The 27,883-nt window shown below is 47.3% G+C and overlaps 1 protein-coding gene across 5 annotated transcripts; it reads left to right on the forward strand.

Moving 5' to 3' along the window:
* Positions 1-226: 226 nt before the first annotated feature.
* per2 (period circadian clock 2) lies at positions 227-27,869 on the forward strand. 5 transcript variants are annotated; one of them, XM_035421631.1, is made up of 24 exons: positions 227-410; positions 9,071-9,585; positions 12,342-12,440; positions 12,831-12,988; positions 13,500-13,621; positions 14,074-14,275; positions 15,027-15,078; positions 15,499-15,641; positions 15,804-15,882; positions 16,127-16,233; positions 16,323-16,476; positions 16,603-16,711; positions 16,834-16,968; positions 17,109-17,214; positions 17,611-17,785; positions 18,404-18,531; positions 18,951-19,148; positions 19,548-19,808; positions 20,351-21,249; positions 22,058-22,240; positions 23,428-23,590; positions 23,978-24,173; positions 24,737-24,887; positions 25,503-27,869. In XM_035421631.1, exons 2-24 carry the CDS (start codon positions 9,176-9,178, stop codon positions 25,638-25,640), a joined length of 4,368 nt encoding a protein of 1,455 aa, XP_035277522.1. In that variant the 5' UTR covers positions 227-410; positions 9,071-9,175; the 3' UTR covers positions 25,641-27,869. The 5 variants fall into 5 exon arrangements, with proteins under 5 accessions (XP_035277522.1, XP_035277524.1, XP_035277526.1 ...); XM_035421633.1 differs by having other exon boundaries at positions 20,354-21,249; XM_035421632.1 differs by having other exon boundaries at positions 228-410; positions 17,614-17,785.
* Positions 27,870-27,883: the final 14 nt, after the last annotated feature.

Raw genomic sequence — 27,883 nt, forward strand, 5'->3', positions numbered from 1 at the left:
TTTCCCTACTACTGATTTGTCCACACCTCTTGAGCAGCTTCAGTAGGCATGGGTTTCCACGTGAGACGTATGACATCCTTATATAAAGAGACTGGCGGCCTTTTAGACCAATGGGAGCTGCCTGCTGTCATTTCCGTATTTTTTCCATGGAAACTCAAAGCTCATATCCAATGAAATGAAAACAGTGAGGAAATAGGGGAGGAGTCCGTATTGAGGTCATGCTCAACGCTAGGGGATCCAGGGCGGCAATAGTGAGGCTGACTTGAGTGTGGTGCAGTGTGTCAATCCGTATGCCGAATAGTTTTCCGTAACGGACACAGGAATACGTTCAGCTGACATTCCAGACGGGAAAAAATTACGGACTCTTTCTGACACAGAGAGAACTATCTGTACGGGATCTAATTGTGCAGGTTTGGTTGATTTCTTACTTATTTTTTTTCTTCCTAACACGGTTATTTTTTCTAACGCTAATGGGTTTTAATCATTGGAAAAAACTTGAGTTTATTATGCCTGTTGCGAATGACCGTTTCCGATAAAACACGGAAACGGAGTGATCAAAGTAGACTAAATTAGCTGTGCTTCTTAAACGATGTATTTTTTTCTGTATTTGAATGAACATGACGCGTACACATCTAGGAAAGAGTTTTAAAGAATGGGTTGCATAACTATGCCGGTGTTCGGGTCACACAGCTGGCCGGTCAGTGGAGGTCAGTTGCCCAACCCATATTCGACATTCTTGCGGCGTGTGGAATTATTGGATGATGGAGGGAAAAAGGAATTTGTAATTTTCCCCCTTATTTTCCGTCTTATGAAAACATGCAATATTTTTATAGCATACGGTCGAATAATTTTTATCAAGCCATAATGCATGAGTATTCGAGGCGGTATCACTATAATGTGCAATGAAGCTCATTTGGGGGTGTCGGAAAAGTTATGAAAATGTACCTGGCTAGTTTGCCAAAACATGTTGCTCGAGAAATAGACAAAAGCCACATCTTACTGAAGGTGTAAGGTAGGTTTTTGATACTATAGTTAGGAAGCACTACGTTTTTCTCGCGGTTAGGTATAGGATAGCTTGTGTTTAAATTACTCTATTATTATTTCTCGATTTTTTGTTTCTGTGCTTACTATCTGTATCTAGCTCTGAACGTATAGGACGTGGCTGTTGCAGCTGTGTGCCTTAACGCTAGTCTACTTTCATATGCGCTTGCCGTGCTGCTCATGTAAATCGTCTACGTACGTTGCCTTAGCTTGCTTGAAGTAGGTCGACAGCTACTGGTTCAATCCAGCTGGCTGTTTTGTTGTACTGTCAGTAGTGCCGGGCGAAGAGGATGATTTCTTGACTGACAATTCTTGTTGTTGTTGTTGTTGTTGTTGTGAATGAAAAACGATTAACCTATAACGTTATACTTCCTATGCAAGGAGAGTTATTCACGAGGACACGACAAATATCCTGAAAATGTACATTTTAAAACCTCAATTTGAGCTTTTATAAACAACTTGATCTGCAGAAAAATTATAAGGGTTATCAAGTTTTCGCTTACATCCCTTGTGTTAGTATTGCTATGTAAATATGTGGGCGTGTGCTATACTGTCAATCATTGCATTGAGTGGCCTCAGAATTCAGGGTTATTGCAGCTGACCTAGTCCTACTTCAGGCGCTCCAAATACTATAAGCTGGCTTTAATGGTTATAGTCAACACAGCACTGCTTCTAGGATGCAACACTATGCAGTTGTCGTCTTCAGTTAAGTTTCTGGTAGGGTTTGATAAGTATATTTTTATTTGTCAATAGAATAAATTGTGTTTGTATTCAAGAAGCATAGAAGCATTGTATTTGTATTTTGCTTAATGTAATTTCAGTTCTATGTCTCATTCATTTATTCAGTCTCTCTTATACCAAACTTTGTGTAGTTAACACACTACACAGCTAAGAACTGAAATGGTACAAAATTTGTAAGAGATAAAAGACTGATGAACCAGACTGTGAGCCTAAATGGTAAAAGGATCAGAAGCTGTTGAGTGCCTCTGGTAGTTTGAAAAGGTTATGTATGGTCGCAATGCTTTTGTTCCCTTTTTGACGTCAACATAAGCCGCGTTTCCACCGCAGGAACTATACCCCGGAACTAGGAACCTTTTGAGGAACTCAGTGCGTTTCCACCGCAGGAACTAGGGTCTAAATTTAGTTCTGGGGGCTTTGTTTTACCCCCCAAAACGTTCCTGCTCGGGGGGTAGTACTTTCCGAAAGTACAGGAACCTTTTGGGTGGAGCTTGCAGCGCTGAACATTTCTGATTGGTCGAGTACTCGTAGCATTTGTGTTGTATTTATTTTCCGCCATTACCCGCCATGTTTGAAAATATGCAGCGGCAAACCAATTTATTTTCATAATAACTTCAAATCAAACTTGTATGTTATGCGGCGCAGTAGCCTACTTTTGGTTATAACCTGTCAACGTCTTGGAATTATAACGTGTGCTCTTCTGTTCTTTTCTTGCTTTAGTATTCGTTTTATAAAATGCTAAGCATTCGTGCAGGGACAGCATATTACGTAGGCTACCAAAACATTCAAACGGATTAATTCGGTTGCTGAATATTTTCTTCCGGATTTTCTTTGTTAGCCCGTTGTAATTGACTCAAAACGTTTGATACAGTTATGTGAGGTATGCGGTAGTTCTGCATAATTAACATTGGTGATACAGTACAAGCAAACTGGAAATAACCTTCCGCACTTTTTATCCGGGTAAAATAACAGGTTAATTCTAGTAATCTTCGCTTTAGCTTTTTCAGACTGCCGTAATTTTACTCAATTTTACTGCCATTTTTCAATTCCACGAAAAGACCAGGAAGACTATGGACTCATTTATGGTGCATGGTTCGCATCTGGAGGACACACTTCGCTGCTCGGCTAGCAGTAACTTCGAAGGAAAGCAAACGGTGGCTGTACCACTACTAATTTACATTTTCACGCAAGTCCGATTTTTCGTTCTATTCTTGTCATTTTGCGATTAGCCTATATGGAATTGACAACGAGAAAGTAATAAAACAGCAAATTGTTTACAACGTGTGCATGTTTTCTGCTGTTAATGAATGTGTTTGAGAGGATATATGAAAATCAATAAATACAAAAGTAACCATATATAGTCATTGTTGGTAACCCGTTGTATATAAGTGGAATAAACCCCTCCGGGCTGTCCCGGTTATTAGAAAATAATGTAGGCTACTTCGGTGGTAGTATGGGGTTACAGAAGAAATCATATGACAGATGGACCGACGACAACGTCAGTGGGCTAATTTGCCTAATCTTCGCGGTACTTTAGACCCCGGTGGAAACGCAGACAACCATTGGCTGAAGGAACCTTTTAGTTCCTGGTAAAGTAGTTCCTGGGACTGAAAGTTCCGGGTAATTTTGGTGGAAACGCGGCTATAGAGACTGGGAGCAATGCCACTTCGCATAGTCTAAAACAAAGACTGACAGCCGTTAAGACTGATAAGAGACTGCTGTCGTCTTAGTTAACTTAATCACCTAGTCATTTTCATCTAAGTCATTGTCATGTTGTGGCTGTTCAGACATGCAGGGATTCTGACCTTGACGTCACTATAATGGTGATCAAGAATCTGACTGAGGACTGACGGTTGTACGAGGCATAAGCTACCACTTTCTACCAACTATGAGTTAGGGTTTATCCCAAGTCTTCTTGGGGCAGTTGCAGTGGCCTTAGCCAGAGTTTAAATGGAGTTGAAGTTTAAACCACTGCTCGACCTGTTGGCTGCTCAAAGTTCGTGAGATTAGGAGTAACAGTCTCCCAGATTTAGCATGGTATTTTTTGCAGGTTTAAAGTGGGGACATAGGCTCCATTACAGAAAATACATTTATAAGTGAAGAAATTGCACATACAACATAAAAACTTATCTGAAAATGAACAAATAATGTGTGTGATTGTTGGAAGGGGCATTATTATATCGGGTGTAACATTTCAGTTAATTCAGCAAACCTAAACATGAAAAACCATGATGCATTATCATGAAGCTATCTTCTCAGGACATATCCACAAGCAGTATGATGGTTTATCTAGTTCATTTGTTCTGCCTCTAAAAGGGGGGGGGGGGTGACTTGTGTGACTGGAAAGAGCAGTTCTCGCTGCTGGCTGCCTGCAGGCCTTGTGTGGTATGAGTGTTCAGCATTTCTCATTGGTGAGTGGTGAAACATGACGCAAATGGACCAGTGCCACAGGAGAGGGATTTGATTCTGTATTCCGGTAGAGAGAGAGAGAGAGAGAGAGAGAGAGAGAGAGAGCAGGAAATAGAGAAGCCCGGTGCATCGCCCACTGCTTCACAGAAGAGGAGCAGAGCATTTTAAAAATCCTTGCAGTTTGGGGTTTCTATGCCCTGTTCTTGCTGTAGAGGTTAGCGAATCACTAACAGTGTCCATTGTGACTGCAGGTGCCAGGGAAACACTTTGCCAGAGATCCGGGAGCTTCAGCACTGAAGGACAGCAATGTTTATCTAGGCCTTTCAATTTGTTTACCACTTTCTTTGGTCGACTGCACTGGGAATCAGATCCCCAGTCTGACCCCTGTTACGCCAGTCCTGTCTGCTTCCCATCTGTCAGTGTGTGGAAAGCCAGACAAACTTGAGTTACTTTTTTATTGATTGATTGATTAATGTACATCATTTCAGGAGATATGCTGAGTGGTTTTTCTTGGAGAAGTGCTGAGGCTGGAGTCACTGCATTAGAGTTTTGGAAATTCCCACCTGAACAAAACGTTGTTACTATGTTGAATGCATTTTGCTATGTGCAGAAACCCTATTGGCCTTGCTCCTGTAAGCAGGCTAAAAAGTACTCATCCTGTTCTCCTTCCTTGCAGCCATGTGTTTTTTTGTGGTGGCATGACCAGTGCTTGCTTATTGCAGATTATGGGTAACTTTCTAATATCTTATCTAATATCTAATATAATGCTGGCTTATATCAGTCTAAGCCAGTGTTCAAGCCCATTTACAAAGCAGCCAGCCGTGGGTGAAGTTGGCCAGCTTTAACACTTTTAAATATCACACAAAGGTGAAGAAATAAGCACATAGGCTAAAGGACAAAGGTGCATGCTGGCGTCTTTAATCAAGAAATATGTGAAAATAATTTTAGTCCAAAGTGATTTTATTCTGGGCAGAGACCTCAAGTCACACAGGCCTGGCTGTAAGCAGTACAAAGAAGAAGCAGTCATACTGGCAGAAACACCTCTCCCTTTGCCTGGACTTGCAAGTACTGCATCCCAGTTCCAGGCCGTACCCAACCTGCCCATAAGCACTGACCCTGGATCAGTTTCATTTTTTTCTGATTGTGATTGTGCATAGAACATAGGCTTAATGATTCCAGATGCCCGATGTTTTCTTGGGCCGAAGGCCGAAGGTGCCTAGAATTCAGAAACGTCTGCTTTTCTGACTCAGCTGTTCGTTTGGGTGTGCGTTCTGTGTAGCGTCTAAAACATGCTGCCTGTTTGTTTTGGAATCCTGTTAACTGTTTGCTGACTAAGCAAAATTATGTAATTTCTTATGTAAATGCAGCCTGTAATGCAATATTGCTCTGGTTTCATTACGTGGAGCTTTGCACCCGACACAGAGTTATGAAACCTCTTGGGGGATGATCCACAGTACTGATTAACAAAGAATAATCTAAATGACGAATATTTCACCCTTAGGTTGTGTGCATGTTTTAATAGGACCGCAATAGGGTTAAGAAGCTGTTCATTATGAGTGACAAATACAACAGTTCATTGCTCTTTCAGTCTATGTCATTAATATTTTATTATGCTTATTGGAGAATAAACAGTAAAAAGATCTTGTCTTAACAACAGACTGATGAAGTCCATCTTGGAGCCCATTTCAACAACACAAAAAATTGTGCAACCCACCATATGGTGTACACTAAATCAAGCCCATTGCAACGAGATTCAGCTTTTCTTTCCATTTCATTACTTGATTCTGGGGTCTTGTGTGTTGACCCGTTATCTGCTTCAGAGTCATTAATGCCAGCCACAGATCGGTTTTGGCATTATCAAGTTTGCTAGGTACACAATGACTGTGGGCACAGTTGCGTGTGCCCTTTGTCTGAGCACAGGTAGGCGTCTATTGGGCTACTATCACAGAGTCATATTTTCCATGAGAAATTCTCTTCTAACGAAGTATCCCATGTACAGCACTTTCTAATCATACTGGACACAAGACAGAAATCGAACACAGTTCTATTTAATTTGTTTTCTCTGTGCATTAATAATGATCGACCTTTATGGGACTGAGTTGGTTGGCTCTCCTCCAGTACACTCCAGTATAATCCAGGTACATGAACCTGAAGACATGGCAGAGTTGAGGACGAAAGCGTGGCCTACATAAGGAGCTCTTCATTTGCTGTCCTAGCTGCCTTACGGGAACTGTGAGCCAATACCGTGACAAATGTGCCCAGCAACCTCTTTATCCCTCACACTGCGTCCTCCGACTGCGAGAGCCAATTTGCTACTCTGTGCGCTCCAGGGGATGCTCTCCTTTCCGCCTTCCTGTGCTCATTAAGACCTCGTTTAGAGGGTGGCACATCGCCTGGTCATCTGAGTCTTTATGTGCTCGTTGAGCCCTGGTTTAAGAGGGTGGCACATCACCTGGTCATTTTAGCTTTTATCTTCTCGTTATGTCCTAGTTTGAAGGGCGACACATCACCTGTTGATTTGAGCCTTTATGTGCTCGTTAAGTGCTCGTTTAAGAGGGTGGCACATCACCTGGTCATTTGAGTCTTTATGCTCGTTAAGTGCTCGTTTAGACAGAGTGACATGTCACCTAGTCATGTCAGACTACATGTGTTAAAAACGGCCTCACTTAGAGCAGTACCTCACAGTCAACGGAGAGGGCCGGTTTCTCATTTGATGCCGGCCAGCTACAGGTTGGCTTAGCACTCCTGGCTTATTATGCCTGGATATGATGTGATACGAGGCATTTGGTGTGTGTGCACTTCCAGTGATCACACTCCTTCCACAGTAGAGTGAGAGCCAATGAAATATAATGCAAATGTGTGTGGAGTTAATATATTGTAACGTAATGATAAATCAGTAATACATTGTTAAGTGAATATATTGCAGTATCTGAAATTGGCAATAAATTGCTATTAATGTTGTAAAATGTATGCTATCCTTCCCGATATGAATGATATAGGCTCTTGTTTCATAAGGTTCTTTTGAGTGAAGTTCTTGGGCAGGGGTGTCAAATTGAATCCCAAGGGGGCTGCAGTGTCTGTGGGTTTTAGTGTTTTTCTTTCAATCAGTAGCCAGTTAGGGCCTTGAGAACAAGGTGTGTGGGTTCCTTAGCCAATCATTGACTTAAATGAAACATTTGTCTCGAGAACAGCCCAAAAAGCAGCAGACACTGCAGCCCTCCAAGACTTTAGTTTGACACCTGTGTTCTTCTCGGTGTTAGGCTCAGTGATACTAGTGGACACTATACCGACATAATGTACTCTATATTATGTACTAATAAATGCATTTTCCTCACTATGAATAGATGAATTACAGTGCTGTCCTTCCTGGGCATCAAAGGCACACTGGCCTCAGTTTAAATGTGTTAAAAATCACGACCGGAGTGGTAACAATGTTGGTAGCAGCAGTGATGACTGGAGTTGTCATTTCTGAGCAGCTGTTCAGGTTGGAAGACTGATTGAACTCTTTTTAATCAGACGGGTTACAGACCAGTAGAAAGGGCGGGCTTATACCAAGTGGCCGAAGCCAGTCATTTTTCAATTAGCCCAGTGATCTTCATTCCTGGTTTTTGTTTTTGCCGTATTATCAGCAACCAGTTCAGAACCAAGAAACCAGGTGAGACGAGTTAACTCAGTCATCGACTGCTTTAATTGATCAGTTAAGTGCTGAGAAACAACAACTACAACAAACCAGCAGACCCTGCAGCCTGCCAGGACCTGGAATGAAGATCACTGATATACCCATGCTCTTATCCAGAGCTTCTTGCATAGTTTGCCTTCTTTTACACATGATCCATTTTAATCGGCTGGATATATATTTTTCAGGATTTCGCGATAGGTCATTTATGCTGCCTGTTTGTGATGGTAAATCCAGCTGGGGGTATTTCACAAAGCAGGATTACTGAGTTAAAACCCGGGTTTTCAGGTTCCAGGTTTTCAGCGCAGTTATCCAGCTAACTTAGCAATCATGCTTTGTGAAACAGGGCCCTGGTTGATCAGCTAACCTGTGTTAATCCTACTGAGCAGTCGAGGAAGGCTAATTGTGTGCACTGGTGCCTTTAAGTGAGAAAATGTTAAACACGAAGAGCAGATTTTAAAATGTATACATTGCACGTTACTAAATATTCAGAGTGTACTGAACATATTTGAAATGAAAGCAATGTAGGCCTCTCTCTTCTTGTTTCACTAGAGACGGTTCCCTGTGTCTTTTGGTTTTGAAGGTGCCGGCAACAGCAAAGGGCGGTTCAGAGTTCTGAGAGCACACAGGGAAGCCGCTTCTGCCGTAACCCTGGCGACTGTGAGATCGCCACTTATGCGGTTTATGTCTCTTTCGCGGGGCGGCCATTAGAAAGGGAGGTGAAAAGAGAGTGCGAATGAGGGCACCCCCCCCGTGCGCGGGCCGGGAGTCGGGGTGGGGGGGGGGGGTGGGGGGGGGACCTCGGGCGAGACGGGAGACGGGACGGCAGACGGAGCTCGTCTGAGGCCTCCCTTTGAAGCCTGTCTGACCTCTGGGCTCGCCCTGGACTTCAGTGGGCCAGCGGGAGCCATAGCCCTTTACCCGGGGGACTGATCTTCAGCCCAATCAGACCACCTTCGTGTCTCAGACTTTGTTTGTTGTCTGAAAATACCTGTGAACATTATTGACGGCTGAAGTTTGAAGTATTTTAGGAACGCGAAATTACTGAGGGTCAGCCTGGCCGCTTCTTTTAACTGAAAATCAGTGTAATTACTGTGCGATGATTAAGGGGTGATTTTACAACTCCAGCCTCTGTGTGCAAGTGAAGTGTGTGAGTCAGCGTCACTGTGTCACGCGCACGTCTCTCTCTGCATTTCATTTCTGCAGGAACCTTCCGGAAGGGCGATTTCCAGCGGCAGGCTCCCCGTAGGAAGATGGGGTGATCCTCTCCCGTTTTCTGCCAAAAACCACTTACCTTTTTACGGCACGTCCATGTCTGACGACTCCGACTCCAAGCCTTACCTGTACTCCGCCCTGGAGGGCCGGGACGAGGGGGCTGTGGCCTGCAGCGCCATGTCCCAGCTGCACAGGATGGGCGGGTACGGGGAGGGGCGCGGGCGGGGCGGGGCGGAGCTCGGCCTGGCCTCGGAAGGCAGCGACAGCAGCAGCCAGGGCCCCGGCCCCTGCCCCCACAGCGACAGGAAGCGGGCCCGCTCGCTGCACGAGGAAGACGTGGAGATGAAGAGCAGCGGCTCCAGCGGCAGCGGGACCGAGTCCCACAGCAACGAATCCCATGGCAATGACTCCCATGGCAACGAGTCCCATGGCAATGAGTCGCTGCGCAGCTCCAATGGCAACAGCAAGGATTCTGCCCTGCTGGTGTCATCTGGGAGCAACAAGAGGTCAGTTCGATTGCATCATGGGGAGTGGCTTGCCGTGTCATTGGTCACTGTGTCAAAATATGTTGTACAGGCTATGAATTGGCTGTGCCATCACAACACAGTCTTAGACATACACCCCTTCCCCCTTTAATCCACTCTTATTACATCAGTGGATGGCTGGGAGCTAAAAATTGGCATGGAAACTATTTTGACTGTTATAGAGAGCCGCAAAAATGTGCGTATGTACGTCATCCTCTGAGTTTTTAATCCGTTTCATACCTAGTGAGAGACAAAAGAAAACAGATGAGCTCATGCTTTAATCCTTCATGCTGTTTTTGATGAAGAGAAGGGGGGTGGGAACTTAAAGGAGAAGAATCTGATGAAGGGGAAGTTGGGGGGTTTGACCCTTTTGTGCGCTAAGCACTCACAAAGCGGTTTTGACCCACTTATGTACAGATATCAGTGCGCGGTGAATGTCGTTGACCCGCCCAGTTTTTTTTCCCCACATGTACTTTTGGCTTTAACTTGAGAACACAATGTTCTGCCAAGTTACTTCCCCTGCGGCCTTTGGCAACAGGAGAGTGCGAAGACAGATGTTGGCGGCGCTCCCCCATTCATTTGCACTGTAGAGGGCGGAGATGGTTTCCCTGACAACGCCGTGTTGAGTTTATATGTGCGTCAAAGTTTGATTTTGGCCGCCTGCCAAAACCGCAGAATGTTCTCTAGTCTTCTGGGCGGCGCCTCACTCTGCAGCGGAAAGCATGGGGTTGTGAAGCCGTTCCCTCTTGTTTCTGTCTTTCCTTCGAGCGCTGTCCTCAGTTAACCTGAATCTGACTGAACCAGAGGTATGCAGTGATTCATTTTAGGATTTGGGCTGCCTTCTGCAGTAAACCCTGGATTTAGTCGGCTTTTTAAGAAGAGGCCTCTCAGAATATGGCACCTCCTGTTTACGTGCCCTCTGCTCTTCCTTGTCACCCCGTGAAAAGACCAGAGATCTCTCGAGTGGGCAGGTGCTGGAGAGGCCAACACGCGAGCATTAATCATAAATAAAAGTTCCCAGGATGCCTTTGTGCGACCTGCTTAATACACCGGGCATTCCCCCCACCCCCCCGTCCCGTGCTGTATCCCGATTTTTGCAAACTGTTGCAAACTACAACATCAGGACAATATACAAAGTACAATAAGTGCTGGAATGGAGGTACATGTAACATGAGTGGTAGCTGCAGTCCGGAAATACCGTCCTCTAGCACAATAACTGCGCAGCTCAGCTGGCGGACCTGCAAAACACAGGCATTTCTGAATTGCGCGGATGGAAAAGATTGCCGGTAATTTTCCCCACCGAATTAAAACAACAGCTCTGGGGTAATGTGGAAAAAGCGACAGAACGCAAGCTAATCTGCAGTTAGCCGTTTTGTTCCTGGCTCTCTGTCTGCGGGGGAGTACTCTGTCCCTCATTCGCTTCTTCCTGATTCTCAGCCCCAAGGACAGGCCGTACCCTTGTGCCTCTGTAGCGCCAGAAGCTAGACCCAGTCCGGCCGGTTCAGTTTGGGTCCCAGGTGGTTATTAGATTACATGATATTACATTACATTCATTCAGCAGATGCTCTTGCAAGGGGGAAAAGAGCATGGCACCAATGCAGCATTCAAAATGCAGCATTGAGACGTAGATAGAAGTAATATGAAAGAAGGAAATGTCAGGTTTATCTTTATCCCAGAGGGCATCCGCATTTGCACAAAAAGTGCGCAGTACAAAAGGGATGTGCATTAATATCGGTTTCAGGAAGGGAAATTAACCCACTTGTCACAAGCTAATACCAGTGTGTGCTATTCAGGCTATAATGAACTTAGCTTTATATAATTAGAATGCTATTTATGCTGGCAGAGCTATTATGAAGGTGCTTTCTATAGGCTAATAAGCTCATTTTGGTGCTATCTACGTCCTTGAATGTGCTAAACAAAGTATCAGCTGTAGTTGTTTTTAGCCTCTTTGTGTATTAAGGACCTAATCTTGGAGGCTAAAGCTGCTTCCCAGACATCCTGCATCGTATTGCGCCTCGCTGGACTTAGAGAAGGTCCTGTGAGCTTACCTGTTGTCCAAGTGCCTGCTTATAGCAGGGGTGGATAACCAGTTGCAAGTGCATGTCTGTTTTAGTTTCCACGAATTAACCCGGCTTACCTATTAGCTGTGTCAGCGAATTAGCTGTATACACCAGTGTGGGAAATCGTGGTCCTGGAGGGCCGGTGTGTGTGCAGGTTTTTGTTTTCCGCCAGTTTCCCTTACTAAATGATGTAATTGGCTGTATAAACCAACACCGGTTCACTCGTAGATTGGATCAGAGTAAAACTTTGCGTACGGTGACTCGATAACAGTCTTCGGCTGACATTCGTGCTCTTATCAAGCAGTGAGGCTCAAATGTCGGGTGGCGTAACAGTTATGGCTGATTACATAACTAAGGCCAGAAGTTGGCATGAAACCCAGATACGGCCTTCTTTACCCACCTCTGGTTTATACCAACACCAGCTCTCTCGTAGTTAGTCCTTTTACATGACAGAATACCGGCCTGGAGCTATAAAAAGGCTGCTCTGCGGGCAGACCTGTGCTGTGCTCTCCACTGCGCCTCTGTTTGAAGGCTGGAGCCCGGGGTCCTTTGTTGTTGCGCTGAATCAAAGAGCGCTGTTGAAGGTTCCTCGATGGCCCGGGAGGGGAGCAGGCTTTTCAGGCTGACAGTAATGACCATCTGTAACCTGTGTGTCTGTCTGTCTGTCTGTCACCTCAGCTCCAACTCCCACAGCCTTTCCCCGCCCAGCAGCTCCAACGCCTTCAGCCTCCTCAGTGCCAGCTCTGAACAGGACAACCCCTCCACCAGCGGCTGCAGGTAAGCTAGAGTCTCTTAGTGTTTCTTTGGTGCGTGTGTGTGTGTGTTTGTGTTTGGAGAGTGGGGTTTCATGAATGGCATATTGACAATGAGCTGTCAGTAGCTGACTTGAAAAGGCATTGCTTCTTAGAGAAAATGAAATTATTGGCCCACATTAGTGAGTGACTGGCATATAGTGCAGTAGCCCTGCCTATATTGAAATCCCAGTCTTCCCTCACTAGTGCATGTGTATGTGTGCATCTCCTTCTGTCCCTCTGAGGTTCACGGTATGTGTGTGTGTGTGTGTGTGTATGTGTGCGTGTGTGTGCATGTGCGCGTGTGCTTGTGTGTGTGTGTGTTACATGACGTGCCCTTGACATGCCCCCCGTGTGTTTCCTTGACGATCTGCAGCAGCGAAGAGTCTGCCAAGGCGAAAACTCAGAAGGAGCTGCTGAAGACGCTGAAGGAGCTGAAGCAGCACCTGCCGTCGGAGAAGCGGCAGAAAGGGAACAAGTCAAGCACGCTCAGTGCCCTGAAGTACGCGCTCCGCTGCGTCAAGCAAGTGGAAGGTGAGGCTCCCTGCGGAACTCTGGGCACAGCGCAGCCACAAACACTCTCCGGGTACACGGCGTCCCAGTACAGTCCATCCAGGACCGGCTGATGCAACATCAAGCTTAACTCTGAACACTAATTGGGGCCCCTGGTTAAAATAAGCCCAGGTTGGGGGGGGGTGGTTCTCCTGCGGTCGGTGATTACATCAAGAATCGATCTGTACTGCGTGGGTGACTCTTCTCAGGATGGAGTAGTTAAAGCAGTTTTGTGAACCCATTTCTATCCTGGTACAAGCAGTAAAAAAAACTTTACTCTGTTTACTCCGATTGAGTGATGACTGTGAGCTCTCTAATAAAATCAGCTGCAGTAAGGGAATGCTTTCGTCGTTAATGAAGGATTTGAATTGTCGTAAGATAACGCGCGTCCTATAATCAGTAATGCCCACATAAACTGTTTAAAGTGCAGTAGCACGGTGTAATGGTGCGATGTTATTACAGTGCTCATGCCTGTGCGTCTGCTCTGTTGCAGCCAACGAGGAGTACTACCAGCTGCTCATGATAAACGACAGTCAGCCGTCGGGCCTGGACGTGTCCTCTTACACCATCGAGGAGATCGACAGCATCACCTCCGAGTACACGCTCAAAAACACGGTGAGTGGGAGAGGCCGCGCTCTCATAGTCGCATCGAGCGTCCGCTCCCATTGAGAGAGGAGACGTGTTCGCCGGGGGTAAGAAAAGAGATTACACTCTAAATGGCCTCCATTCAGGCGCCCGTACGCCGCGCCGTGATTCTCCCTGAGCCACGGTCGTGATCGGGATGCGGCCCGAGCCGGCGGAAGCCGCTTGCGCCCCCGGAAACCGCAATTACGCCGGAAAAAATGGAGAAAAAGTCAGAGAAATTAACACCCACACAAAAAGCCCGTGAAGGATTACTGTGGCAAACAACGCCCCCAGCACAATGAAACGGCTGCGGCGTTCTGTTTGCCGCATGATGTGAGTCATTTCTGTCTGTGGCGTAGCCATTAGTTTTATGGTCACGGGAAGGAATATTAAATTGTGCGTGTATGTTTGTGTTTCTCCGTGTGTGCGTGATCTCCTCACAGGACATCTTCGCGGTGGCCGTGTCCCTGATCTCGGGCAAGATCGTGTACATCTCGGACCAGGCCTCGTGCATCCTCAACTGCAAGCAGAGCAACTTCAAGAACGCCAAGTTCGTGGAGTTCCTGACCCCGCAGGACGTCAGCGTCTTCTACAGCTTCACCACGCCGTACCGCCTGCCCTCCTGGAGCATGTGCACCGGAGCGGGTACGCCCAAGCTCGCTCGCCCGTTTCGTCTGCTCAGCCATCGTAGCCGGTCAGGCGTGGCCATCAGACTCGGCCCCTGGAAGGCTTTTTGTTCACTGCAGTGGTCTTTTTTTGGTCCAGCCTTTCTGCTTAAATTCTTAATTAGGCCCTTTGTTTACTCCGCATTAGCATTTCTTGGGTAAATAATACATTACGGATTAACATTGCACGTGTCCCATGCCTGTTCCAAATTACTGACTGGGCCAATCGGATGGGGGCAGCTGTTTGAAACACACACCTGCCGTTCTAGAAGGTTCTGCTTTAACCCTATTGTTCTGTTTACCTATTAGCCCCTGCGAAACTGCTAGCTTGGGCAAAATATACCCAGGACATTATTGTGTAAATTTTAAAAAGTAAAAATACTCAATATATAATCTTTATCTCAATTCACATGGATGCCATTTACCTGAGCAATGAAAATGTTATTCATTTTTTGTGATAAAGGCTATATAAAGGCAGAAGGTTTTCATACAGCAGGTTAATGAAAGCAGTGTGACATCACTGGAAAAGAATAATCTGGCGAGGGCAAAACCTTCTAAGAGATTACCGGGCTTTTTGCGTAGTTCGGGGAAGCTTTCCGCGTTTCTGACGCGTTTCAGGCAAATTGCATTAACCTCGCCGCTGACCGAGCAATGGCATCATCTATTCATTGAATGTTTCCGTGCACCTGCCACTGAATATGCACCCGCTGACAGCTTTGTCTCCTTTACAGAGTCCTCTCCGTCAGACTGCATGCAAGAGAAGTCCTTCTTCTGCCGTATCAGGTGTGTGTGCGATCTAAATCCGTCCCCCGGCCCGTCCCACCAACCATCTGCTCCAGATGTTTTCATTTATGTTCCGTTTTCCATTTTGAATCATTGCAGGGAGGTTAGCTTAGCGGGCGCAGAAGAGCGAGGCTGCTGTTGCCTTGGAGACAGGACTGCTGGTCAACCTCTCCATCTTGCGGGCAGTCCTGTCACTACAGCTCTATGTGTGCAGAACAGAAAGAAGTTACCAGAACCACTAGATTAAAAAAATGCTGAATAGAAAGGCACTCAACAAGATGTGTTACTGGGTCGTTATTGCATCCTTAATTAGCTCACAGATTTACAGATCTTGTTTTTAAAAGCGTTCAGGTGTTTTAACTTGCGTGCTGTGTGCCTGTGGGGCGGTCATGTGACCACCGTGCCGTTGTCTTTGTGCAGTGGGGGCAGGGAGCGTGGGGGGGACCCGCAGTACTACCCCTTCCGCATGACGCCGTACCGCATGAAGGTGCAGGACACGGAGCACGCCGAGGACCAGTTCTGCTGCCTCCTGCTGGCCGAAAGAGTGCATTCTGGGTATGAAGGTAAAGACTGGTCACGGTTCTTGCAAAATTACTTCAGTGACTTTTTTGCATAGAAAAACTTTGTAATCAGTGTACTCTTACAGTATCTTTTAGACAAAGGTACACAGAAAAATAGACATGAACTAGCCATTAACACAATCTTTTTACCCACTTTCTGTGCAGCTCCCAGAATCCCCACAGACAAGCGGATATTCACCACCACCCACACCCCTGGCTGCATCTTCCAGGATGTAGATGAGAGGTGAGCCACCCATAAATCCCAGCTTTCCCACAGCTTTGTTGTCATGTTTCCATAGCATGTATTAAAATGTTGTCACAGCATGCGTAAAATGTTAACCCAGGATAGATAAATCATGCTTTGGCTTTTTTTCAAATCCTAGCTCTCTTACCCAAATGTAATTATCTATTTTAATATCATCACATGCTGGTTTGCATCACTTGATAAGGTAGTGATAAAGCTCTCTCTCTCTTTGTCTCTCTATCAGGGCTATCCCATTGCTGGGTTTCCTGCCACAGGATCTAATTGGTACCCCAATCCTGCTGCATCTGCACCCCAACGATCGACCAATCATGTTGGCCATCCACAGGAAGAGTAAGTTCACTCTCACATTACATAACTAGGCATCACGCTTCACTTCGTCCTGTCACTGACCCCTGGTGCGTTTTCTCCTCCAATCACAGTCCTGCAGTACGCCGGCCAGCCCTTTGACCACTCCTCCATCCGCTTCTGCGCCCGCAACGGGGAGTACGTCACCATAGACACCAGCTGGTCCAGCTTTGTCAACCCCTGGAGCCGCAAAGTCTCCTTCATCATCGGCAGACACAAAGTCCGCATGTGAGCGAGGCCGCCTGTTCTTTCTGCACTGCCTCCGTGACCCCGTGTCTCCGGGTCTCTCTCTCTCTCTCTCTCTCTCTCTCTCTCGCTCTCCTCTGATCATGTGTTCTTCTCGTGTCTCCACAGGGGCCCTGTTAATGAAGATGTGTTTGCGGCTCCTCCCTCAACCGAGGTAAAGACCATGGACTCGGACATCCAGGAGATCACAGAGCAGATACACAGACTGCTGCTGCAGGTCAGTGCAAGCACGCGTACACACGTACACACACACACATGTGCGCACACACACACACACACAGACGCACACATTCCACCTCTGACACTGTCTAACCGCACTCTCTCATCCTCACACAATAGCCCGTCCACAACAACGGCTCGAGTTGTTACGGCAGCATGGGCAGCAACGAGCACCTGATGAGCGTGGCCTCGTCCAGCGACAGCAACGGGGGCCGGCCCAGGCCGGAGGAGGAGGAGTCTCGCAAAGCCAAGCCAGTGAGTGACACGCTCTTAAGTCCTTAAATAACACATTCATGTATGTTATTGGAATGTGTACCTGTGGGTGTATTGAAGCAGGGACTGGAACACACCGTACCTTACCGTCTGTCTGTCTGTCTGTCCTGCTTTCCTTCCAGCGTACGTTTCAGGAGGTCTGCAAGGGTGTCCACATGCAGAAGAACCAGTACCAGCAGGGGGCAGCAGCCTTCCCCCCAAAAACCGAGCCAAAGAGGATGCCTAGTAGTAAGTACAATACTACCCCGCAGTCCCATTCGCTTGAGTGCTTGAGGTCAGGGTAGCATTTTGATCGAGCGATGAAGATTACATACAGAATCTCCATGGATGGTATGGATGTTATTTGTTTGTATTGTACAGTGTATGTGTGAGGTAGTGGAGCTGATGATGCTATATGTCTGTATCGCATAGTGTATGTGAGGTATCGCATGGTGTATGTGTGTGAGGTATTGGAGCTGACGATGCTATATGTTTGTATCGCATAGTGTATGTGAGGTATTGCATGGTGTATGTGTGTGAGGTATTGGAGCTGACGATGCTATATGTTTGTATCGCATAGTGTATGTGAGGTATCGCATGGTGTATGTGTGTGAGGTATTGGAGCTGACGATGGCTTTTCTCCAGCAGAGTCCCAGCAGAAGAGCCCTGTGGTGAGGCCCAAGGACTCGGCCGTGCATCTGAGCGGGAAGGAGAACGTGGTCAGCATGGAGGACGTGGTGGGCGTGCAGGAGGAGCTGACCTACAAAGACGAGACTGTTTACTCCTACCAGCAGATCAGCTGCCTGGACAGCGTTATCAGGTCAGAGGCTGCCATGGAAACCAGCGCTCCTAGCACATGGGCACGGCTAATAATATAACGCCTGCCCTCAAAGACTGGCGCACTGCGTGCATTCCTCATGTTGATGTCTGTCTTACCCTGGGTTCACGCAGCGAGCAACTGGGATGACCAGTTGCCGGAAGTCCATTCATTCTGAGCGACGTCCAGAAACTCGAGCAACATGGCAACCGAGCAACCAAAGTTGCCTGAAGTGTTGCTCACGGTTTGACCTATACAACCTAATACACTCTGGCAACCCATCAGCCGAGCTGCTCGCTGTGTGAACGCAGGGTTAGGGTTCAGCTACTAGCTGAAGCTGCACAGAGACTTTTAAAAAGCCTGCTTGGTTAAAGCATGTTAGATATCACCACAGTTAGTATTTCTTTAGTGTTCTGAAGCAGTCAGCCACATGGTGGCGCTGTATCAGCCATTGAAGCATCACAGAACAGCATGGTTTGCATAAACATTCTCTTAGGCGTGTTGTTCGTCAGGGCGGATTAAATGGTAGTGGATAAAAAGTTTGTGGTTCATCTAGTCATTATACATCAGCGGGGGGTTGGTGAATGCCAAGCTGAGTGTGTGGGCGTTTGACTTCTCTAGGTACCTGGACAGCTGCAGTGTCCCCATCACTGTCAAGAGGAAGTGCCAGTCTTCCTCCAACACTGCGTCCACCAACTCCGACGAGGACAAGCAGAACGCGGTCGATAACGCCATGCAGGTGTCTGAAGGTATGCCTCCCGCCCGTTCGCCTCCCCTGTGTCCGTATCCTCTAAAACTGCTAGTGCCCTTATGCTGGTCTTCCCTACAGCCTTTAACGTTTATGGCAAAGTTAATCCCTAATTCTTGTGTTCCCTAAATGCACTCCTCCACACACGTCCTTTAAAGCCATGTGACCCCTACCACCATTCAACCTCACGTTTTGTAATGTAACTGCCATTTCTTTTATAGCACCAGTGCTTTATGTTAAATTTGTTGATCGTTTTATTTTTAAATAAGTACAGTTCTATAAGCTGAGTTTTCCAGAAGTTTTAGAAAAAGAAAGAAAGAAAGAAAGGAAGGAAGGAAGGAAGGAAGGTTCACGCTAGCACCGTTGCTCTTGGGACTCTTAAACTGACGGCACGTCGTCTGCCTCTCTGCACTCCTTCAGAACCGGCCCTTTTAGAGGCTCAGCCTGGCCTCCCTCCAGTGAAGGTTCACAAAAAGCCACCGGGGGCAGTGGTGGGCTCCTCCCTCGCGCCGCTGGCCCTGCCCAGCAAAGCAGAGAGTGTGATGTCCATCACTAGTCAGTGCAGCTACAGCAGTACCATTGTCCACGTGGGAGACAAGAAACCTCAGCCAGAATCGGGTATACACACAAGGCGACATTTTCCTTGTCCTTGCTTTCTGGGGTCTTTTGAGAGGATTTCTGTGCGTGTGCGTGTGCATGCGTGTGTTTGTGGGTATGTGTGCGTGTGAGTGTATATCTATGTGTGTGAGTGGAAGTACATGTGTGAGTGCGCAGAAGTGTGTGTGCATGTGTGCTTATATATATATGTGTGTGTGTGTATACATGTGAGAGAGTGTGTGAGTGTTTGTGTGAGTATGTTTTGAGTGCATGTGTGTGCTTGTGTGTATGAGTGAGTGCATGTATATGGGTGTGTGTGTATGCGTGTGTGTGTGAGTGAGCCTGTGCGCGCGTGTGTGTGCATGTGTGTGGGCGTGTGCGTGTCTTTTGTAACTCTGTGCTTCCCTCCTTTCCCTGCAGAGATAATTGGAGACGTGAGCGGAGCAGGAGAGATGGGGGAGGGCCCAGCGGTCGCCCCGCCCTCCAGCGCCGTGTCCCTGCCCAGCCAGGAGCGGGAGGCCTACAAGAAGCTGGGCCTGACCAAGCACGTGCTGGCGGCGCACACGCAGAAGGAGGAGCAGGTCTTCCTGTCCCGCTTCCGGGATCTGCGCGCCATGCTCTCCCTCCAGGCCGACTGCTCCGTGCGCCTGGACCGGCAGCGCGGGCAGCCCGCCACCGACGGTACGCTGCCTGACCCAGCGCCTCCCTGACTGCCAGGATCCGCTCCCCAGCACAGCGTGTTCAGATATGGAGTTCATGTGTTCAGCATGTACTGTAGCAAGAGCAGGGCGTATACCAGAAGCAGCGTTCTTATTGGCTGTGGTGGTCATGTTAGTGGAAAGCATGTTATGAACCAAGTTATTTTTTTCATGTGTCATCTCACTTCCCACCCGGGAGTCCCCATTCATATTGGTCTCGCGGACCCCTTGGTTTCTTGAAGGTACTATAGGGGATCCCTGGGCAGACGTGAAATGCAATGACTATATATATATATATAGGTTTGAGAAAATATTTTTTAAATGTTATGCGTTGTTTTATTTTTTAGGGGGGTTAGGATTTGAAACCCTGCTAGAGCCTTTGAGCTTGTTTGGGTGTCCCTGAATGAGAAAAGGTTGAAAAGTCCTGGTCACACAAAGCACGCTTGCATACAATAGCGTGTGCACAGGAAGCCACGCCTCCTCTTACTCTGTGGTTATGACACCGATGCTTCCTCTCTCCCGCAGCAGCAGCGGCCGCTCAAGGGCGCAGACAAGGCAAGGCGGGCGGCCGGGCGGAGTCGGCCAACCGGCGGGGCGGGCGCAACAAGAAGACCAAGTCGAAGCGCGTCAAGAAGCACGAGTCTTCGGACAGCACCGTGTCGCACAGGAAGCAGTCGCTGCTCCCCCCCCGGCAGGGCCTGAACCAGACCTCCTGGTCGCCCTCGGACACCTCCCAGTCCACCACGTTGCCCATGGCCTACCCCGCCGTCATGCCCGCCTACCCCATGCAGATGTACCCCGGGGCGGGACCGGCGAACGCCCAAGTCAACCCCTCCCTGCCAGGCTTCGGGGCGAGCCAGTGCGGCCAAGACCCCCGCTTGCCCATGCCGCCCACGCCTTACTCGACGCCGCTGGTCACGCCCATGGTGGCTTTGGTGCTGCCCAATTACATGTTCCCCCAGATGGGGGGCGCCCCTCACCAGCCCTTCTACCCGGATCAGACCTCCTTCCTGCCCCAAGCCGCCTTCAACGGCCCCGCCCCCTTCTCGGCCACGCCCGCGTTCCAGGTGCAGCCGCAGTTCGCCTCCCAGAACCCCTTCCCAGCCCAGCTGCGTTTCCAGGCCCAGCCCTTCCCCTACGGCATGCCCGCGGAGGCGCCCAAGAGCCCCGCCCCCGAGCCCCGAGAGGGCGTGTCCCGCTCGTCCACGCCCCAGTCGCTCGGCGCCAACGGCCAGGCCTCGCCCCCCCTCTTCCAGTCCCGCTGCAGCTCGCCCCTGCAGCTCAACCTGCTCCAGCTGGAGGAAACGCCCCGCTCCACAGAGAAGATGGACAGCTCGACGCCCCCCGGTGGCTCCCAGGGGAACGGCGTGATGGACAAGGGCAGTGCGGCTGGCCCGGCTAAATCCGGCCAGGAGAAGCAGCAGGTAGGAGCTCCTCCGGGCTCTCCCCCTTGGGCGGTGTACTCCCCCATTTTACCCTGTGGGCCTCATTCTGCCTCTCCTCGAATCAACCAGCAGCCTGTCCAGCCAATACACACCTTTCTCACAGTGCTGTGAGACAGCAGTGACATCTCTGAGCTGCTACAACATGGCAGCAGCATTTCCTAGAATTGCAGGGTTCCAACTGCCATTTCTACCGTCCGGAGATATTGAGCTTCAGTTTCAGTCTGAGCTGATTTGGTTTTATCACTTAAAACTTCCTAAAAACTGGAATTCCGCACACATTTGAAACTTTGTACATTTATCACACACATGCAAAGCAGCATTTATTTGAACATCTTCCACAAAAATGTTACTTGAAATTCTCACGTGACGACGCGTCAGCTAAAGTTTTCGGTCCCCCTGTAGATCAGCAGCACACAGTAGTGCTGAGGGCCCCTGCACCCCCCTCTGTCCCTCACCGCACTGCTGCGGAAGGACTGCCCCTAAAATGGAGCATGCATTCTACACTGTTGACTGTTAGTGGTCATCTTACTCATCAAGCTTAACCAGGTTTAACACGCGTAGGCCTGGACAAATAAGCCCAATAGTTTCGCTGTCTGGCAGCGGTTGTCTTTTTCTTATGGGGCTTATCCCCTTACCTCCGGTCAGAGTGAAATTCGTGTTCGCTTGACCGATGCGAGCGAACCAAACAATGAGGCCTTGACCTGGTTGATTTACATTGCCATTGTGGGGTAGAAATAAAGAGGAAAAAAAAGCTGATATTAATCAATTTGTCCCTTACACCTTTTAGCGTTCACTCCATCTGTCTGGGCTAGCACAGACGTCTGGAGGGTCTGCCAATGACCCTGGTCCCACAGGACCTGCTTTTCCAAAGCCCACATGCAGTATCGATGTGCTTTTACCATGGTTACAGTCACAAGAGGGTCTTTCTTGGGATAAAGTGTGCTGTAGACTCGTTTGTGGCAGTGAAGAGGTAGGCCAACGTTGCGACCAACCCCACCTCTCCCAAACCAAATCGAACCATATGATTGCATTGCATTTTTATTTCTTTTTTTGGATTGTTTTGAAATAAGTATCCCAAATATTCCTCTGCACTGCACTGCTGTGTTTATTTCCCTCAGTTTTTAAAAGTGTCATTTCTTATCGCTCTGCATGAAGTCCAACGAAGCCGACACATTCTGTTGTTGTACATACGTGTGTGTACGAGCGTGAGAGTGTGTGTGTGTGTGTGTGTGTGTGTATCCCTACACAGCATTGCAGGTTTGGCTGACCTTTTGCTTTGACCCTCCTTCAGTTGTTATGGACCCTCCCCTGTTGCTTTATTAGCTTGGCTTATCCTGTTTACAAATAAAACTTCTGAGTAATACGGTCGATGAGCTAAGAGCTTTGCTCATATAATGGAAGGATGGTGTGAATCCGTGATTATTTTTGAAAAGGGAGTTTCGCGGATGATTGAGCATGTGTCACCCTTTACTCCCTGCACACTTCCATGTCTGTCCTTCTGTGTTATTTATGGCGATGTAGGCTGTAGCGCGTCTCATTTTCAAGTGCCTTTTAATACAAGGCAAGTCTGTCTCTTGATTGATATACCGTTATAGCCAGTGCCACAGCCCTCATTGATTCAAGAATGAGTCTTGGCAGTATACAGCCTTTCTCTGAATAAAACCTCACCGACTCCTTTTCAAACTGCACAAACTGTCTAAGCGAGAATATGTGAGTCTGTTCCTCTTTCAAGTGTGAAAGAAATTTTAAACATTTGTATGTAATGAGAGCAACGTGCCCTCCTCTTAATAGAAGGCTCAGATATGCGCACATCGCAGCACTAATGGTGTCTATTCACAGCCGGTGTACTGCCCTGACGTACAGCGGCTCTAATGCCGTACACCAGGCTGATGGGCGGCCATTTTGAAAATAAAATGGCAGCATGGTGCTGTGTTCAACGTGCCCACGTATCGTGTTAATTTGAACCTCATAAAGAGATAGAGGAAGGGAAAGGAGACAGAGGAAGGGAAAGGAGACAGAGGAAGGGTTGAATGAGGGAGAAGAGATTAGAAAGGAGACGGGCAGCTCAAAAAAAAGAGGACGGGAGGAGGTAAAAAGAAGAAAAAGAGTGCCGGTGAAGGCGCTGTGATTAACCTGTCAGCGACCTCTGTTTTTCAGATGGGTTCCCACAGCGACGCGAACTCCACCCTGAGCGATCTGATGGACATCCTGCTCCAGGAGGACTCTCGCTCCGGAACGGGCTCGGCCACGTCCGGATCGCTGGGCTCCAGGTCCAACGGCTGCGGCGGCTCAGCCAGCGGCGGCTCCGCCAGCGGGACAGGTCCGTCCGTCCGCAGGGCACCGCCAGACACCAACACGTTCCGAAATGGGCTCCCAAATCCACACTTCCCGAAGTGGGCTTTTCCATTGAAGCAAATGCTGTCCAGTTTAGACAAAGGGGCATGGCTTAGCACTGTTGCTTATTTGCACTATTGCTAACTATCGCTAAAGAATATATGTCATGGAAAGTCAAGAGAATAAAATCATGGTTTCATAGAAACCAAAGATGACAGGTCACCAAAAAGGAGACGTCAGGAAAGTCAGCACTGACCAAACCTAATGAATTTTCTAACAAGACCACAATTACCACTGGCTTGTTTATTTGTTATTAATGTAAACAGAGGGCTTTTGTTTCAAAAACTCACCCTTTTCTGACCTCTGTTCTCAGGGAGCAGCCACGTCAGCAACAACAGCAGCAAGTACTTCGGCAGCATCGACTCGTCCCAGAACAGCCACAAGACCCAGGCCCCGGAGCAGGAGGCCCCGCCGCAGCCTTTCGCCAAGTGCGTCCTGCAGGACCCGCTCTGGCTCCTCATGGCCGACGCGGACGAGTCCGTCATGATGACCTACCAGCTGCCCTCGCGGTGAGTGGGGAGAGACCGACGGTGCCCCCTGGTGTCAGCCCGACTGATGTACCTGCCCAACCCGCATAATTCTGGTCGTAGGGGCCTGAAGTCTGGGGTGTTTCTCTTTTAAACACCAGTAAAGCAATGGCTTGACTTGACTGCCTAATGATCTTTATGAGGAGGCAATAACTGACATATGTGCGTCTCAGTAGATCACTTTGGTATGGAAGCACAAAGCAATAATCACAACTGTTGTTGCCATCGTTAAGGGTGGTTCACACCAGATCTGGCACTCCATGCATCCTATAAATTTTCTATGGACAGGCCATAAAAACAGACAGCTTGGGGGTTCAGTGCATCACCAAGCGCCCTTCCCGGATTTGGTGTGACCCCCCCCCTTTATTCTAATGTCTCAGGGGATCTTGGACGTGGGGAATATAATGTTAGTTGGTTTCTGCAGTGGCAGTCTACATCCAGCAGGTGGCTGTCATGCACCAAGAGTTGTACCAGAGGGGGTCAGGCAGAGCGGCTAGTTGAGGGCTTCTTTGTTTGACTATGTTTATCCACATTTGGCCCCACAGGGAGGTGCAGAAGGTGCTCAAGGAGGACCGGGAGAGGCTTCACAGGATGCAGAAGAGCCAGCCGTGCTTCACAGAGCAGCAGAAGAAGGAGCTGGTGGAGGTGCACCCCTGGATGAAGAAAGGAGGTCTGCCTCAAGCCATCAATGTCAAGGTGAGTTCTCTCTCCTCGCCACAGAATTTCACTGTTTTCTTTCCAACGTGACAGTTTAAGGCCAGTTCACTATGATGAAACAAATAACTGTATTTCCACGGGAAAACTACAAACCTTGGCATACAAACTTGGATATCACACAGTTCTTAGGACAGCTTGGTTCGTGTTCGTGCACAGTCCAGCTTGTAGTCAGGGTTTGTGTATAGTCCAGCTTGTAGCCTGCTGGTGCCAGTTTGTTCCCATCATCTTAAAATGGGAGATTTAAGTCTGTTTGAGCCTTAAAGCTAACAGAAGAAATTCAGCTCAAGAGGTTGGCTATGGATGCCCATATAGTTACTTTATTCTGCAGATTCTTTTTTTTTTTTTTTTTGCTGTTACCTGTGCTATAGAGTGGTATATGGTCAGTTTTATAGAATAGAGGCTATTCAGTTCATAAGTAAAAACAGGGGTTCGGAACTTACAGGAATGTAACAAGACAATACTGCAGGGTAAATGCTTGTTCAAAAGGGAGTGGGAATGTTTGTTCAGACTTGGGAATGATTTTTTGGCTTGGGTCAAAATAAGGATGTCACACAAGTGGACCTTAAAGATCTATGTGTGTGTGTGTGTGTACAGGCATGTGCGTGCTGTGAGGACGCCTCCTCAGCCCTGATAGAGGAGGAGTCGCCGGATTTGGAAATGGGAGAAACGAATGACGAGGCCCAGAAAGGCAGTGAGGAAGCCCAGCAGGCCGAACACTGCCACAGCCACTGATTAGCACTGCCCCCTCCTGGCCAACAGACTCAAGCGCAGGCCAGAGCACTTCAGCTCCCTGCGCACGCCTAGAGAAGGGCCTACGCACAGACTCTCGCAGACTCTCGGCACCTGCACAGAGACTCTCAGCACCTGCACAGAGACGACCGGGCCTGCCTGTGGGAGCTATGGATACAGTCCAAGAACTGCTACACTGTGTCCCCTGAGCTACCGCAAACCGCTGCGGGAGATTGCCACTCGAGTCAACACCGTGTCCATACACTGATGCCAGTGTCCTTGGTCAAACTTTTGATGTTTGTGATTATTTATTAAAAAAACGTAAATACGGTCAGTTAAAAAAAAAAAAAAAAAATTTTTTTTAAATGCTCAAGTCTGTCACAGAGTCCCATAAATGTTCCAAGTGAGGATGTCCGTCATGGAGGACGAAGGTGCTGACCCCTGCTTTCGCTGCAGCCAGTGCCCTCTTGACCCCGCCCAGACTACCGTGGAGCCAGTCAGAAGAGCTGTGTGACGTGACAATCAATTTTTGTCTCCAACCACATCCTTTACACAGTTACATGTTTTTCTTGTATGTCAGTATTTATTTATTTTTTTATATCCTGTCAAGTTTGAATTTGGTCAAAGCAGGTCTAAACATATGTTCTCTGCACTGTTTGTCCTCCCTCAGATTATTCTCCTTTTTATGTATTTTATATGTTGTGGGGGAAAAAAACTAAAATATTTTTTCTAATAAAAAGGGAGAAATGTCCTGATCATAAGACGCACATGAGTTAGTGGTGGAAATGATCAGTTTCCTCTGCCTTCATTGACCTAGAGATATATGTATATAGTGTAGATGTTACTTATTTATAAACAGAAAGGACCTTGTAGCCAATTGTTTGCGAGCAAGGCTTCAAAAACATATTTTTGTATACATAACTATAAAAGCATTGTGCTCAAACAGAGGTACAGGCAAGGATGTGTTATAAACTAAATGGACCAACATCATTTACACAGCTGAATTGTCTGGCGTGTATGTACATACATTGTGCGGTCCATACGTATTTGGACAGTGGCACGATATTTGTTGTTTTGGCTCTGTGCTCCAGCACACTGGATTTGAAATGAAATGATGAATATGAGGTTGAAGTGGAGATTGTCAACTTTAATAAGGGTGCAAGGGTACTTGTATCCATATCCATTCATCCATGTAGGAATTACAGGGTTGTAATTGTTCACGTGATATGGATTTAAATACCTGAAAATTATACCCGACCGTCTGCACATTAACACATATTCATAGTTTCATTTCAAATCCAAAACAAAAATTGTCTCACTGTCCAAAGACTGCTCTGTGTGTGTGTATATATAGAGCCAGTATTTCGTGGGACCTGTTAACTGACAGTCGGCCCTTGTGAGGGTAGTGGGGTAATAGATGGCATACCATTTGTGATACAGTACACTGAACAATAAGGCTGTTTGTGAACCATACCTGTGTCCTGTATACTCTCAGGTCAGAGTACAGTACTGGCATTCCGCAGTAGGATTACTTTTTTCCTCCCGAGTATTGTAATTGTGTTTCCTGTTTATTCATTTTTAAGGCTATGAATCCCTCATGTCATTGTTATCTTTTGCAAATGTCTTTCATGAGGCAAATGCAAAACTATCTACTAAAAGGACAACACTAGTGACTGAATGTAAAGTTAAATGTAAATATTTTTTGTCTCTGTGTTACTGTATGGTCAGACAGCTATGGAGTGAGAAAAAACTGTAGCTTCTTTTCCAGTTTTTTTGGAAATGATGGCTTTCCTGTGCTGTGAATTTATTCATAAATTATATTGCAATAACATTTTTAATAAAAATGTGTCTTTATGCATTTGATAAGTTGTTAGCCACTCATTTTAATGTACACCTGTGGCTGAATGGTGGTAGCAGACTGCTGTTTGTAACCCTGCCTTTCCAAACCCTTGTCCTGGCTGCATAAATCCAAATTTGGTTTAATCATTGAATACTGAATGTGGGTGTAAGATAACTGAACGAGTACTGTTAGTCCTTGGTAAAAACAAATTTATGATCGTGAGACAAGTTACTGAACTACATTTGCTACTGTTGACCTTTTAAAATAGCAAATGTTTCACAAATATTTTGTTAATGTTCACGCTATATGAAATGACATGGGCCTACCTACGACCTTGCTAGCTACATTTCGAGTTGTTTAAAATTGATTGGATTAAAGTTGGATTGGAAGAGTCTAACCTTCATTG

This window comes from Anguilla anguilla, chromosome 6, assembly GCF_013347855.1.
Source record: "Anguilla anguilla isolate fAngAng1 chromosome 6, fAngAng1.pri, whole genome shotgun sequence".
NCBI lineage: Eukaryota > Metazoa > Chordata > Actinopteri > Anguilliformes > Anguillidae > Anguilla > Anguilla anguilla.